Here is a 16,541-nt window from a genome sequence, read left to right as displayed (position 1 = left end):
ATAAATATGTTTGCTGGTCATATGGGATGCCCGTCACGGGCGCTTTATTTTAGTTTAAAATTCGATATATACTTAGTAAAAAACCGAGATTTGGTTTAGTTTGCGTTTGGTTTAGTTTTAAATTTGAAAGTTTAATATAATATTTAGTTATGGTTTGAAAAGAAATGAATTTATCAATGTTATATTTTATAGTTAAAATTTATAATTATTTATATGTATATAGATAGATATATGATATAGATATAGATATTTTATTCTTATAATTAAATATGAGTAGTATTGTCTACGAAAGGTAAACTTTAATAGGACATTTATAAAACTAACACTAAATATTTGGCCCATTAAAAATGATTAAATTTCAAATATCCACGACTACTAGATGGGTTTTGCTCAAATACACATGGAAGATGAATATGCAGTCACTCAAGATTGGACAAGATTAGAAATGATCACGTTCAATAGAAGGTGCAAGTAGCATATATCGAGGATAAAATAAGAGAGGTCATTTGAGATGATTATCATATTGTCTTGCATTGATCTACAGATACACTAACCTATGGATGCAAAATCTTGGTGAGTGTATGTTTTAAATACGGAAACCCTTGTCTTAGATAGATTTCAAATCAAATGAAAATAAGCTATGAGGGGCTTTTTAAAACTTACAAATTACAATCAAATGCCATAAATATTTAGTTAAGGTTTGAAAAGAAATGAATTTATCAATGTTATATTTTATAGTTGCACATGTTTTGTCTCTCCTATTATATATAGATAGATATATGATATAGATATAGATATGGATTCTATATGCAAATATGAGTAGTATTGTCTACTGAAAGGTAAACTTTAATAGGACATTTATAAAACTAACACTAAATATTTGGCCGTTAAATGATTAAATTTCAAATATCCACGACTACTAGATGGGTTTTGCTCAAATACACATGGAAGATGAATATGCAGTCACTCAAGATTGGACAAGATTAGAAATGATCACGTTCAATAGAAGGTGCAAGTAGCATATATCGAGGATAAAATAAGACAAGGTCGTTTGAGATGATTCGATCATATGTGTCTTGCATTGATCTACAGATACACTAACCTATGGATGCAAAATCTTGGTAAGTGTAGGTATTAAATGGAGACGAGATAGATTTCAAATCAAATGAAAATAAGCTATCTTGAAAAACTTACAAATTACAATCACTTGAAACTGCCACTTTACCCCATTGTTAACTTTCAGGCGCGAATCCAAATTTAATTTAGTTGGATCCTAAAAGCACCTATACCGAATATCGAATAGAAAAATAAAAATAATAATTGAGGAACTCTATCTATCCTGCCATAATCATTTGGTGGTCGAAAACTAGGCTGAATTTGTACATTAATATTGAGGCACGTGAATCTATGTTCTCTCTATAAAATTAGATATTTTATGTATATATTTTTGAAAATTGATAAAATATTATCCGTTGGTACTCATGCCACACGAAGGCTAAATGATGCACTTAATTAAAGGTTGAGTTATTTACCTAAAAGACCAGTGATTGATTCCCACTAGATACATTTTTTTAAAGTGATACACTCATGTTCTAAAAATCTTAGATTCGATTCTAATGGAAAGCTATTAGTTATCTCAGTACGAGTACAAGTTTGATCAGGTCTTTTTCATATTTTGTCTCACATAAAAAATGCATCCATACTAAAGAATCCAAGTGGATCAGAGATGATGCCATGATGGATCTGGAATCTTAATTAAACACATATCTACAGTTTTTAACCTTAAATTAAGGGAGCCACAAGGATATATATATATTCTTAAAATCAGGATTCATGGATTCAAGTCTCCTTTAAATTAGAGTAATTTGTAATTATTTATTAATTCTTCTTCCCCAAATATTACATGATTTTTGCATTTCACAGATATGTGCTTATTATTTTTATTTCTAACAAACTAAAAATTAACTCTCTCCAATTGTGAATATTTCCATTATATATATTTGGGGAAGAAGAGTTAATTAAAGAAATGTTTCATTAAAGAAACACCTTTGAAGTCGTTCTTGCATAAGTTAACACATAGTAGATTCATCAGGACCAGTTTAGTTTCATCTTTTGTTGTTTAAATCCTTCGATATTTGATGTCTTACTCACTCGACTAATCTTGAATTTCATGCGCTGTGATAGGTCCACTAATTAAGGGAGTAAGGGTCTCCTTACTGAAATATTCTTCGTTCACAAGGCGTGCCTCATAGAAATGGAGCCAAAATTTTAAAATCATCGGTGCTGAACATACCACCAAATCATTGGCTCATTTGAGTTACTGAGTTCGCAATTAAATATCTATACATAATTAATGAATTTCCTAAGAAAAATATAGGATAAGTAAAATGCTATTAAGGTCGTGCAAACCGGTACTTAATAATATAGCTCCGCCCTTCATACTCTAGAACTTTAATTAAGGACAAAGAGAACCTAACTATATATTCCAAACCAAATTTTGTTATTATATTTTTAATTGGTCTGGTGCTAATACACTCAAAGTTACTGAACGATAGTGTAGAAAACTCTATATACTAAAATAACAAATTATATTTATTCTCACGTGGTAAATTTGTAGGTTCTATCTGAGAAATGGTAAAGAAATTTCATACGAACATTATGGGTAGCAGTATACTTCTGACAAAAGTGAATTAAAAAAAAGTTTAAAGTTAGGTGGTCAGAAAAAAATAAAAAATGTTGACAAATGTGCTTCACAAAAATTTAATGCTTTTTAGAAAATTCATGGAACTTTCGGTGGAATAGTTATGAAATCCAAAGTAGAACTTGTTTTCCAAGCCATCTCAAATCAATTTTCCACAATTCTTTTTTTGTCTTAAAAAATATATTTCTCCAGTGGTAGTATCTAATTATGTATTGTTGATCAATGAATGAAAACTTTATCAAATTCTCAATAATAATACTGTTCTACTTTAAAACATTCTAAATTATAACAAGATCCTATTTCTATAAAACTTTCTTTAAATCTGGATGTGATGTCTTCGCTATTTACTAACTTTTCAATTATTATTTCTTACTAGTAATAATCTACTTATATAAGTCAAATATAATATTTTAAATTTTGTGACCAATCAAATGATAATGAATAAGATTGAGGCAAGCTCCCGAGGGAGTAACATTTTCGGATAGAAATGGTACTCGGCGAGCCGCTCTTAGCACCCTTATTTAAAACATATCCAAATTTTAATAACTATTTGAAGTATAACCAATTTGGCAAACTTTAGACCGTTCATGTTACTGCTACTGTTGCTTTCTCTTCGCAAAGCCTGACTTTATATCCAATGGTCTGTAGTTTGAACTATCAAAACCAAAACTTTAGACATGAGGTCTAGATTTTTGAACTGCATTCAAACTCCAGACCTAACATATGAAGTTAGAGTTTGACAGTTTAAATTTCAGACGTGACCATGAAACTTCACATGTCAGTTTGATTCCGAGACATCTAAACTTTAAAACATTGTAAATTTCGGCAATTCCTTACTATTTTGTGAGCATTGCTTGAAGATCTTTTAGGTTTAATAAACTGATCAATTTTGTTCAGTATCTACAGGATACAGCATGTTAGGTTGGACATAGAGAAAGAACAAGCATATTGGGCTCAATCACATAGTTGTCCAGCCATGTATATAGCCCAACCAAAGCCCAAACTTCGTGTGGGCAACTTCATGTGGGCTTTTAGAGATTCATGTAACATCCAAAATACAATTTAGTGCCTCGAATGAAATGATCGTTGATATTTTAATTATTCATAGGAGAAAAACTCTTCTTACAATACATCCATAAAACTTTGATTATCATAACTATTGCACTCTAAATAGCACTAAAAGATACATCTATTTCAACAACTATTAGTAATTAGAATCGACTTCTTTCGTCTGATAGGATGAGAATCGAACTTTACATCTTAGTGATGCAAAGTCATTATCCCATCGATAAGCTACTTCTAAAGGTTTTTTTTTTTTTTTGGTTTGATCGGATAAGAATCAAACTTTACATCTTAGTGATGCAAAGTCGTTATTCCATAGATAAGCTACTTCTAAAGGATTTTATTTTTTTAGTTTGATCGGATGAGAATCAAACTTTACATCTTAGTGATGCAAAGTCGTTATTCCATAGATAAGCTACTTCTATTTTTTTTTTTTTTTTCGGATGAGAATCAAACTTTATATCTTAGTGATGCAAAGTAGTTATTCAAAGATAGCTTACCAAAAAGTTACCCACGACTAATTGTGTTCTTTTCCCTCTTATTGAAAATGTGAAAATGGGCTCTATTCAAGAACTCATACTTTACCTATTTTTCGCTCATATTAGATTAGCTTTCAAAGTAGTAAAATATGGTACTATTATGACTCCAGAATTAACAAAGTGACGATTACTGCAGGACTAATTATTTTGAATCCTCTAGATATTGGGCACCATCTTAAAATAAGCACCCTAACATCTATTGACCATACAATTGAATGTGGAAGCTCCATCATCTATTAATTTGCTAATTAGATACTATAATTACTAGTCTTTATCAAACAAAGCTGACTATTTCTCCTTATTTTGTGTGAATGATTTATTGAAGAAAAATAAAGTGTTGTATATAATCCAGGAATCTAGGTAAATTAAACAACTGAGTTGACAACTTGTTAATGACAAGGGTGCACCCGCCTAAGTTGCTACTTGCAATTAGTAAACTTTTGCTTTAATTATTTTTGTATGGCGGCCTACAATATATCCCCTATAATATTCACATTAATTTTATCAATTATGACATACCGCTTTGCATATTACAATTTGCATTTTCAACATACGAATTTTATCCACGGTCAACATTGTTTTGAATGTAAAACTAATTTTTTTTATCCAAAAATTTTATTTTAAGTATTATTTAAAAAAAAAAAAAAGCTGAAAAAAACTACGAGTTTTAATTAAAATATCTGTTTTTTTTTTATAAAAAATGAGTTTATAAAAAATCCAGATTTTCATGATTCCTTTAAGACACTTCTTTAAAAAGAACTGGAAAAATTATTTTTTTTAAAAAAATGTAGAAAACCCATTTTTTTTAAAAAAAAATCCCTGAAAATTAGATTAGTTTTTAAATCTAGATACATTATTTATACATATTAAGTGAAAAAAGTTTTTTTTTTTTTTTTTTTTTAAACAAAACAAAGCCTTTAAAGTTTGAAGAAGTTCCAAATTTTTTAATAAAAAATTCGGTCATTTATTAAAAAAAAAAGAAGGGTTTTCCACATTTTAAAAAAAAAATTAGTTTTTTCTGATTTTAAAAATTTATACTTTTTTTTATGAATTTTCCAAAATTGATTTTTCTTTAAAAAAAAAAAAAGCGTGGCACCCGTCAAAGTTGTAGCTTCTGACTACACTGTGCCACGTGGCGGGGGGATGAATTAAAACCCATTTTGTCAAGTTTAGGGAGTCTTGAAGTGCTAGTTTGGGGACTTGGCCATCGGGGGTGTTTTAGTCGTATGTAAAATATGTTATACTCAATGGCTTTTTTGCTCAAATAATTATTTATACTGAGTATAAAGAGGTTTGTTTTAGCGGAAGAGCACATTACGGTCACAGTCGTATGTTGATGTAATCACTAAGATTTCTTTTACAATCATGAAGCTATTGTTTAAGGTCCCATAGTTTAATGTTAATCTCCAAATTATCTCGTACTTAGAATGAGACTCTTTCCTAGGAGAATGAACTACCATAGTCTTTGTTTTCAAAGTCAAAAAGTCTAATCCTTCAATTGACTAGTTTAGATTTTAGCAACTTCTATACCTATTTTTATTAATTTTATTTTGATAATAATTCTACACGTATAAATCACAAAGTTCTCATTCCTAGTTCATTCATAACAAGAAAATATGGGGAGCAACTCATTTCAATTTATCTTTCTCATATTGTTATCTCAACTTTTCTGTTTCACTTGCATAGACTCTCACTTTGTTTCCTCTGCTGGCACTTGCATTGAAAAAGGGAAGAAAGCATTGCTAAACCTTAAAGAAGTTCTCACAGATCCTTCAGGTAGGCTATCTTCTTGGACTGATCAAGAAAATTGCTGTCAATGGCTGGGTGTAAGCTGTGACAACAAGACCAGAAACGTCGTAAAGCTTGACCTGAGAAACCAATTTTCAACAAACAATGGATTGGGAGGTGAGATTAATCCATCTTTACTTGATTTACAAAAGTCGAGATACTTAGACTTGAGCATGAACAATTTTGGAGGAATCAAAGTACCTGAATTCATCGGTACCCTCGAAGAATTGAGGTATCTCTATCTTTCTGGAGCATCTTTTTCTGGTTCAGTATCTCCATTTCTTGGAAACCTCTCAAATTTGCAAGTTCTTGATTTGAATATGTACTCTGAAAAGCCAGCTGATAATGATCTTGAATGGCTAAGAGGACTTTCTTTTTTGGAACATTTGAATTTGGGAGGTTCCGATCTTAGCAAAGCTACTAATTCTTGGCTTCAAACAATTAATAATCATATTCCTTCTCTCTTGGAATTGCATTTGCCTCAGTGTCAACTTTTAAACCTTCCATCTTCTCTCCCTTCTCTAAATCTTACTTCCCTTTTGGTACTTGAATCTTTCCAACAATGCTTTCAACTCGAGTATTTTCCCTCAATGGCTCTTCAGTCTTAACAACCTTGTGTATCTTGACTTTAATAATATCTATAGTGAACTGCCAGATGAGTTTGCAAAGCTCGTTCCCTTGAATATCTTGATGTATCGTCTAACTATGGTATAACGGGCCACTGAAGAAAAGCTTGGGTACACTATGCAATTTGGTGACTTTGATCCTCTCCTACAACAGCATCAGTGGAGACCTTACGGAGGAGAAACAGATGATGAAGATAAACTTGAGAAAATATGGTTCTTTGCTGTTGTTGGTCTGGGATACTTGGTTGGCTTCTGGGCATTTTTTGTCACTTTGGTCATCAAAAAAAGATGGAGAATTGCTTATTTCAGATTTATAGAGACATGCATTTTGGAGTTGGACGAATGGTCATGGAACTTTCTGCATAAAATGTTAGGATATTTAACGTGCAGAAGAAACACTTAGGAGAATGTTGAAAAATGTAACTTCACCAAGGTATTCAGTAAGTGGAGCTTAGGGGTTTGCATCTGCCATTCTGACATATTTTATGTTCTAATTTCAATACAGCACACATTACTTACTTTTCTATATGAAAAAGTGAAATACAATGCTATCTAAATGTTTACCTTATTTATGCTATCTAAATGTTTACCTTATTTGCTAAAATCAGCGCAAGAAACTTAAATTCTTTGTCCATTCAAAACAAAAAATTATGCTTGACTTGGCATGTGTATGAAGTCGGAATAATGAGTGCTTAATGAGTAAAAATGTGGTGTCAAGGTAACTTTTTCATTTGTAACAAATAGGAAAGGAAAGTTAAGTTAAGAGCCATATGAATTCTTGCATTATATAAGGTAGTGTGAAACTCCCCCTCTTTGAAAAACCACTCTATTTTAGGATGGTCTAGAAAGAAAAGGAGGGCGCTCAATTTGAAACTGTACTATTTCATCACAGTGTATCACCAAGTAGGGCTGAAGAGGCAGTCATGTATTAATGTTTGAAAAAATGAACAGAATAAAGGAAGAAAAAAGAAAATGGAAAAAGAATTGTTGATATAGTTCTATTCCATCTTAGTCATGTAACTATATCCAAATTTCAGAAAAAGTACTTGTAAAGTTCAAAAAAGGAGAATTCGGAGTAAAATTTTGAAGAGCGCATCTAAATTTGTGTCAACTATGGGGCAAGAAAGAGTGAGAATAGTGGTTGGACCTAATTTTTACATAAACCCAACACAGAAAGCACACAGAATAGGGAGTACTACAAAAACTGGGCTGTTTGAACCCTTTTAACACTATCTGATGGAGGCCTGGTGAATGCTAAAGCGAGATAGCATTAAGAAAGTAATGCAGCATTATGAAAGTGAGATAGCATTAAGAAAGTAATGCAGCATTTTCTAACCAAGATCTCCAAAAAAAAGATTATACGCTTTAGATATTACCTTTCAACAGAATATCATCACTTGACCAATTATTAAATGGAATGCAATAGTGAGGGAAGAACATCAAGTACTCTCTCTGTCCCAAAAAGATTGTCTTAATTACTATTTGGACAGTCAAAGGGATATTTTCTTTGACCATAATTTTTTCAATTACTTGCTAAAAATTTTGAATTGTAAACTATTGTGACTTATAGTACTTATTATGTTGTTTCTAAATATGTAATTTTTATTTCAAAAAAATTAAAGATTCTATATCCGAAGTCACACCGAAAATTAGTTAGTTTAACCATCGTAATCCGAATCATGACAATCTTTTTCGGACGGAAGGAGTACTTATAAGGTGGAGATGCTGCACCTGGTGAGGATTTCTTTCCACAATAGAATGCCCCCATAAATTTTAGCTTGCAGGAGTAATCTAGATTCCCTCGGATATACATCATACCATAGTGGTCACAATAGAGTTTTTCAATAATGATGTTGTAGATGGAAGTTGCAATCTGACAAATTCAGTTAACAGTTCAGCAAGCATGACAAAAGGAGTTGCAGACTTTTCAGTGTAATACACAAACTTTGCTCAACTGAAAAACTTCTACATCATCAAACTTCAAGTTAAGGGAACCAACAGGATCAAGTTGAATTGATCGACCCCAGAATTCACTTTTTAAATTCGTATCTCCCCAAAATTTCCAACCTCGACCCTCGCAGAGGCATGCAAGAATCATGGGGTTATGACTAGTGTATAAACTGCTATCCAGTCGACTCTAAATTTTAAATTACAGTCGGCTCGATTCAAGAACTCATACATTACCTTTTTTTGACCATATTAAGAAATGGTAATTACTATGACTATAGAAAAAAAAGTGACGAGTAATGAAGGACTAATCATTTAGAATCCTCTAGATATTTGACATCATCCTAAACAAGCACCCTAAGAACTATTGACCATACATTTGAATGTGGAAACACCATCATATATCAATGACTTATAGGATATAATAATAATTACTAGTAGTCTTTATCAAACAAAGCTGACTATTTCTCCTTAATTTGTGTGAATGATTTATGGAAGAAACAAAAATGTGGAGTATTATTTATAATCAATTTGTAAACCAGAAAATGAGTTGACAAGGGTGGCGGCTAAGTTGCTACTTGCAATTAGTAAAATTGTTGCATAAATTCTTTTTGTATGGAAGCCTGCAATATATCCCCTATAATATTGCCATTAACTTTATGAAATACTTTGTATATTACAATTTGCATTTTCAACCTTCGAATTCTATTGTGGTCAGAGTCGTTTACAGAATATGTTATATTCAATGACAAATAATGCGTGCGGTTTGCTTTAGTGGTAGAGCACATTACTGTCAGTCATATGCGGAATATGTTATATGCAATGACAAAGAACGAGTGAGGTTTGATTTAGTGCTAGAACACATTACGGGCAGAGTCATATATGGGATATGTTATATGCAATGACAAATAACGGGTGTGGTTTGCTTTAATGGTAGAGCACATTATGGTCAGAGTAGTATGTTGATGCTATCACTAAAATTAACTAAGATTTCTTTCACAATCATGGAGCTATAATTTAATGTTATTTTCAAAAGTATCACGTACTTAGAATGAGATTGTTTCCTGGGTGAATGAACTTCCAAATTCTTCTGTTGTCAAAGTTAAAAAGTCAAATACATCAAATGACTAGGTTAGATTTTAGCTACTTCTATACCTATAAATGGCAAAGTTTTTATTCCTAGCTCATTCATACCAAGAAAACATGGGGAGCAACTCATTTCAATTTATCTTTCTCATATTGTTTTATCATCTTTTCTATTTCACTTGCATAGACTATCACTTTGTTTGCTCTGCTGGCACCTCTAAAGTGAGCACTTGCATTGAAACAGAGAAGAAAGCACTGCTTAAATTTAAAGAAAATCTTAGAGATCATTCAGGCAGGCTATCTTCTTGGACTGATCAAGAAAATTGCTGTCAATGGATTGGTGTAAGTTGTGACGACAAGACAGGAAACGTGGTAAAGCTTGACCTGAGAAACACATTTTCAACAAACAACGAATTGGGAGGTGAGATTAATCCATCTTTACTTGATTTACAAAAATTGACATACTTAGACTTGAGCATGAACGATTTTGGAGGAATTAAAGTACCTGAATTCATCGGTAACCTTGAAAAATTGAGGTATCTCAATCTTTCTAGGGCATCGTTTTCGGGTTCAGTATCTCCATTTCTCGGAAATCTCTCAAATTTGCAAGTTCTTGATTTGAGTATGTACTCTGAAAATCCAGCTGAGAATGATCTTGAATGGCTAAAAGGACTTTCTTTTCTTGAACATTTAAATTTGGGAGGTTCAGATCTTAGCAAAGCCACTAATTCTTGGCTTCAAACAATCAATGATCATCTTCCTTCTCTCTTGGAGTTGCATTTGCCTCAATGTCAACTTCTAAACCTTCCATCTTCTCTTCCATCTCTAAATCTTACTTCCCTTTTGGTACTTGATCTTTCCAACAATGCTTTCAACTCAAGTATTTTCCCTCGATGGATATTCAAACTTAGTAACCTCCTGCATCTGGACTTAAACTCCAACAATATCTTTAGTGAACTGCCTGATGAGTTTGCAAATCTCACTTCCCTTGAATATCTTGATCTATCTTCCAACTATGTTACCAATGGGACACTCAAGAGAAGCTTGGGGAAACTATGCAATTTGAAGACTTTGATCCTCTCCTACAACAGCATCGCTGGAGACCTTACTGATTTCATCAATGCCTTATCTGAATGCCAAAGCAACAACTTGGAGACATTGGACTTGAGTTACAATAAATTGACTGGAAATCTTCCTGATACATTAGGCTACTTAAGGAAGCTAAAAATTCTTCAACTGAGGTACAACTCACTGACAGGCACAATACCTGAAACTATAGGGAACTTATCTTCATTGGAGGCACTCTACCTCACATCCAACAAAATGAGTGGGAACCTCACCCCTAATATCGGGCAGCTCACGTCGTTGGTCTCGTTGGACATCTCTGATAATATGTGGGACGGTATTGTCACAGAAGTCCATTTACTGAATCTTTCTAACTTGCAAGAATTTTCAGTTGGCATGACACATGGTAAAAATATTACCTTGGCATTCAACATCAGCCCAAATTGGACTCCTCCATTCAAGCTGACATTCTTGACCATTCAGTCGTGCCAATTAGGCCCCAAATTCCCACATTGGCTGAAGGATCAGAATGAGCTCACCAGCATAATATTCACCACCTCAGGGATTTCAGATGCTGTACCGGATTGGTTTGTAGAGTTGGATTTGAAGCTTGATAATCTAAACATGGCTGAAAACAGCTTGACAGGGAAAGTTCCCAACAAATTCCAGTTCAACTTTCTAGCCAATGTGGATTTAAGCACCAATCGCTTCGAGGGACCTCTCCCACTATGGTCTTCTAATGTTACAACATTGTATCTGAGGGATAACTTGTTTTCAGGACCTATTCCTGTCAACATTTGTGAAGCACTTCTCAATTTAACTGATTTGGACATCTCCAAGAACAATCTAAATGGCACCATACCCTTGTGCGTGGGTGATATGCATCAGTTGACTACTTTAGCCCTTAATAATAACCAACTTATCGGACAGTTTCCTGATTTTTGGGGTAAGCTAATATATCTTTATTATATAGATATGTCAGAGAACCATCTATCCGGCCAAATTCCAGGCTCACTAGGTTCTCTCTCTTATCTAATGTTCTTAAGACTCTCAGGCAACAATCTCTCTGGAGATTTGCCTTCGAGTTTTAGAAATTGCACAAGAATGATTAGCATTGATCTTAGTAATAATGAGTTGTCAGGTTTAATCCCAGCTTGGCTAGGGGAAACAATGAGATCACTGTTAATCCTTAGTGTAGGGAATAATAGGTTTTCTGGTCCCATTCCTTTAAACATGTGTAGCCTTTCAGGTCTTCACATACTGGAACTTTCAGAAAACAACTTATCTGGTTCTATCCCGTCCTGTTTTGGCAATTTGGAAGCCTTCAAGGTTGAGCTAACCGATACAGAAGCTGGACGATATCAAGGGACATTGAAACTTGACGCAAAAGGAAGAATACTTTATTATGATAATATCCTTTACCTAGTAAATAGCATCGACCTCTCGAGCAATAATTTATCTGGAGAAATCCCAGTACAGATAACAAGTTTATACAAACTTGGAACCTTGAACTTGTCCAGGAACCATTTGACAGGAAAAATACCAACGGATATTGGAAATTTGCGATGGATTGAAACCTTAGATCTTTCAATAAATCAACTGTCAGGTCCTATTCCACCAAGCATAACTACTTTAGACTTTTTGACACACTTGAACTTGTCTTATAACGACTTGTCAGGAAGAATTCCCACTAGCACACAGTTCCAAACCAAAGTTGATCCAACAATTTTCCAAGGAAATGATGCGCTTTGTGGTCCTCCTTTGAAAAAGTGTTTTGATGATGGGACTACAACTTCTCATAGTGGAGCGGATGATGAAGAAGAAACAGATGATGAAGATAAACTTGAGAAAATATGGTTCTTTGCTGTTGTTGGTCTGGGATACTTGGTTGGCTTCTGGGTATTTTTTGGCACTTTGGTCATCAAGAAAATATGGAGAATTTCTTATTTCAGATTTATAGAGACATGCATTGTGGAGTTAGACGAATGGTCATGGAGTTTTCGGCATAAAATGTTAGGATATTTAACGTGTAGAAAAAAGACCTAGGAGAATGTTTAAAAATGTTTGTCAACTTTAGCAAGGTATTCAATAAGTGGAGCTCTAGGAGTTTGCCTCTGTCAGTCTGTTATGTTTGATGTTTTTATTTCAGTATAGCATGCATTACCTACTTTTGTATATGACAAAGTGTAATACAATGCTACCTAAATGTTTGTCTTGTTTGCTAAAATAAGATAGTAAAATATTTACAGAGGAAAATAAAAGAGAAGATATTTTGATGGGATTGAAACTTACGTTTGTGTTATCCTCTGAGAAACTACTACTACTATCTTAATAAAAGGAAAAAGAAAAGCAAGGAATAGCATAGAAAAGATGGAAACATACCTATCTTTTTTGCCTCTTGTAAACCAGAATTGAAGCGCAGATGTTCGGCCATAGCAATATATATTAGTGAAAATAATAGCAGAAAAAAGAAAGCATTCATTCAACAGTCACATCCCTTCACAGGGAACTATAACTGTTTGTAAACGATGCATCTGTTGCTAAGCATTTGGAGTTTTTTTTGGAGGATAATTCTTTCTTTGACCAATAAGTCCGGTAATTATGTTTTTAAGATTTTATTAAGTAATTTAACTATGAATAAATAATTCTACTTGCATGAAAAAGTACAATTTTCTGTAAAGACTTATTTGTCGATGTCAAGATGATTAAATATTGTCTGAACCAATGAAGATTAACAATCAAAGTTTAATTAGATACATTTTTATCTTATTTTGCTTTATGAGGTACAAACATGTAATTGAACGTATTTCACCTAATGATTCCTAATAAACCATATTTCTAATGTATATTCCTTTCATCCATTTTGGTTGCTGTCATGACAAGGCTCTTGTTGTAGACATTGATATTTCTCTTGAAAGTGCAATGTAAAGTTGATCATGTGAAAAAAATATGTAAATCCCTGGGTTAAAACCGCAAATCGGCTACCTGGAGATTACTGATTCATACGAATGATATTTGCTATTTTTTCCTTAGAAATATTTTTTTTTTAAAAAAAGTTCAAGAACAACTTTTATTTTGGTGTATTATTTGCTACATTCATTGATACATTACATATTTCTTTTCACTTTCTTTCTTGACTAGCAAAATATGTCCGTGCGATGCACGGGCCGAACATATTTATTCACTTTAATTAGCCTCTTTAAGGTTTGTATTTTGTAAATAACTTTTAAAAATTTCTCATTTTCATGATAATGAAAGTTGTTTATCGATGTGAAAAAGAAAATTAGTAAGAATATGAGGGAAAATTAATATTTTGATTCTAGATGTTTTCTTTTAAATTCTTTAATATCTTATATGTATACCGACAAGTTGATATCCATCTCAATTAACTAACTGTTCAGATCCAAATATAACAACCATTGTTGTATATATTAGATTTTTTAAAAGCAAAACTAATAAAATACTTTTATTAAATTAATTAAAAAATATGTTAATAAAGGGTAAAATAGTTACATTATAATTTTTTTATATTAACAATTATACATAAAAAGAATTGTTACAAATAAATCAAAATTAGAAAGATATATGTTATATCGTAAATCACCAAATTTTAATTCTGAAATGAAAATATAAAGTAATACATTTTATAAATGCAAATTAGTAAGAATATGAGGGAAAATTAATATTGTGATTCCATTGTTGTATATTTTGGATTTTTTAAAAGCAAAACTAATTAAAAAAATAGTAAATTAATTTAAAAAATTCTATTATATATAAATGGGAAAGGAGGACGAACACAGCTGCAAAAGTTGTACCATGTGCAGCACAAAATGGTACAAACCGAGGTATTATTGTAAATGTCTTCGGATAGATTGGTTGAACTTTATTCATTTCCATGAAAACACGTGTAAGTACTTTGAAACATGTGTCTTGCCAATATCTATTATCTTTTATATTATATATAAGCGTTCAAGACACGTATGCACTTCAATTTTAATTCTCCAACACATATTTATTTTCTCCGTATATTTTTACTTGTTCATTTTTGACTTTTCACGTTCTTGCTGAATATTTATTCTCTTCACATGTATACACATAAAATAAGTAAAGTATTGACAAAGAAGGAAACCGGAGATAAAAGTCACTCCCTCCCTTTATTTTTACTTGTCCACGTTAACATATCAAGAAAAAGAAATTTTTCTTCTTCTTATTTTACCCTTCACATTAATTACTCATTTTCAAATCATTTTCTAAGGCTATTGAGACTATACACCGATAAATATGGATATTATGATAAAATATATACTTCATTTATTAATTCTTAAAGAACGTGAAAAGTCAAAAGTGGACAAGTAAAAATCCACGGAGGGAATAAATATGTGTAGGAGAATTAAAATTGAAGTACATACGTGTATACATTAGAAGAGAATAAATACTCAGTACTATGACATATGTCCAAGTGGGATAAAAAAATAGTTGATTAAAGTGTACAATTTATATTACTTTTGGTACAAATTTGCATAGTTATTATTGGTCCTCTCTTCACGTTTAAAGTATTGACAACGAAAAAAATACAACAGATTAACTGATTATATCGAATTACAAAGACCATATACAAAGTAACGTGGAACAAAAAGCGAGAGAGGAACAGACCTGAAAGTTGCAACACCAGCTGAAATGATGAAGAGAACTGGAAAAAAGTATCATCTAATAAGTCTAAGGAGAATTTCTTCTTCTTCTTCTTATTTTACCCTTCACATTAATTACTCATTTTCAAATCATTTTCTAAGGCTATTGAGACTATACACCGATAAATATGGATATTATGATAAAATATATACTTCATTTATTAATTCTTAAAGAACGTGAAAAGTCAAAAGTGGACAAGTAAAAGTCCACGGAGGTAATAAATATGTGTAGGAGAATTAAAATTGAAGTACATAAGTGTATACATTAGAAGAGAATAAATACTCAGTACTATGACATATGTCCAAGTGGAATAAAAAAATAGTTGATTAAAGTGTACAATTTATATTACTTTTGGTACAAATTTGCATAGTTATTGTTCGTCCTCTCTTCACGTTTAAAGTATTGACAACGAAAAAAAACGGGTACAACAGATTAACTGATTATATCGAATTACAAAGACCATATACAAAGTAACGTGGAACAAAAAGCGAGAGAGGAACAGACCTGAAAGTTGCAACACCAGCTGAAATGATGAAGAGAACTGGAAAAAAGTATTATCTAATAAGTCTAAGGAGAACATTAAGCAAGTATAAGGAAAGAAAAGACATATCAAGAGAAAGGAATTTTTCTTCTTATTATTAATTTTACCCTTCACATTAATTACTCATTTTCAAATCATTTTTCAAGGCTATTGAGATTATACACCAATAAATATGAATATTATGATAAAATATATATTTCTTTTGTTCCATATTACTTGCCTACTTTCCCTTTTGCACGCCCCTTGTTTTACTATCTTACCCCTATTTCTCTCCAATAAATATATTCTAATCAAAATTGACTATTTTCAAGAACATTTATTACTAAAGGTAAGATGGAAAATATTTAATTAATTTTATCTTAATTTTATAAATGAATAAGTAATTTGGACATATATTCTTAGTAATTTGGCCAAGTAATATAGAACGGAGAAAGTACTTCATTTATTAATTCTTAAAGAACGTGAAAAGTCAAAAGTGAACAAGTAAAAGTGCACGG

The 16,541-nt window shown here is 32.0% G+C and overlaps 1 protein-coding gene across 1 annotated transcript; it reads left to right on the top strand.

Moving 5' to 3' along the window:
• Positions 1–9,866: 9,866 nt before the first annotated feature.
• On the top strand, positions 9,867–13,003 carry LOC132043685 (receptor-like protein EIX2). Its single transcript, XM_059434150.1, has one exon. It carries the CDS (start codon positions 9,867–9,869, stop codon positions 12,858–12,860), a length of 2,994 nt encoding a protein of 997 aa, XP_059290133.1. The 3' UTR covers positions 12,861–13,003.
• Positions 13,004–16,541: the final 3,538 nt, after the last annotated feature.

Source organism: Lycium ferocissimum, unplaced genomic scaffold (assembly GCF_029784015.1).
Source record: "Lycium ferocissimum isolate CSIRO_LF1 unplaced genomic scaffold, AGI_CSIRO_Lferr_CH_V1 ctg2710, whole genome shotgun sequence".
NCBI lineage: Eukaryota > Viridiplantae > Streptophyta > Magnoliopsida > Solanales > Solanaceae > Lycium > Lycium ferocissimum.
This window is presented reverse-complemented; position numbering and strand designations above follow the sequence as displayed.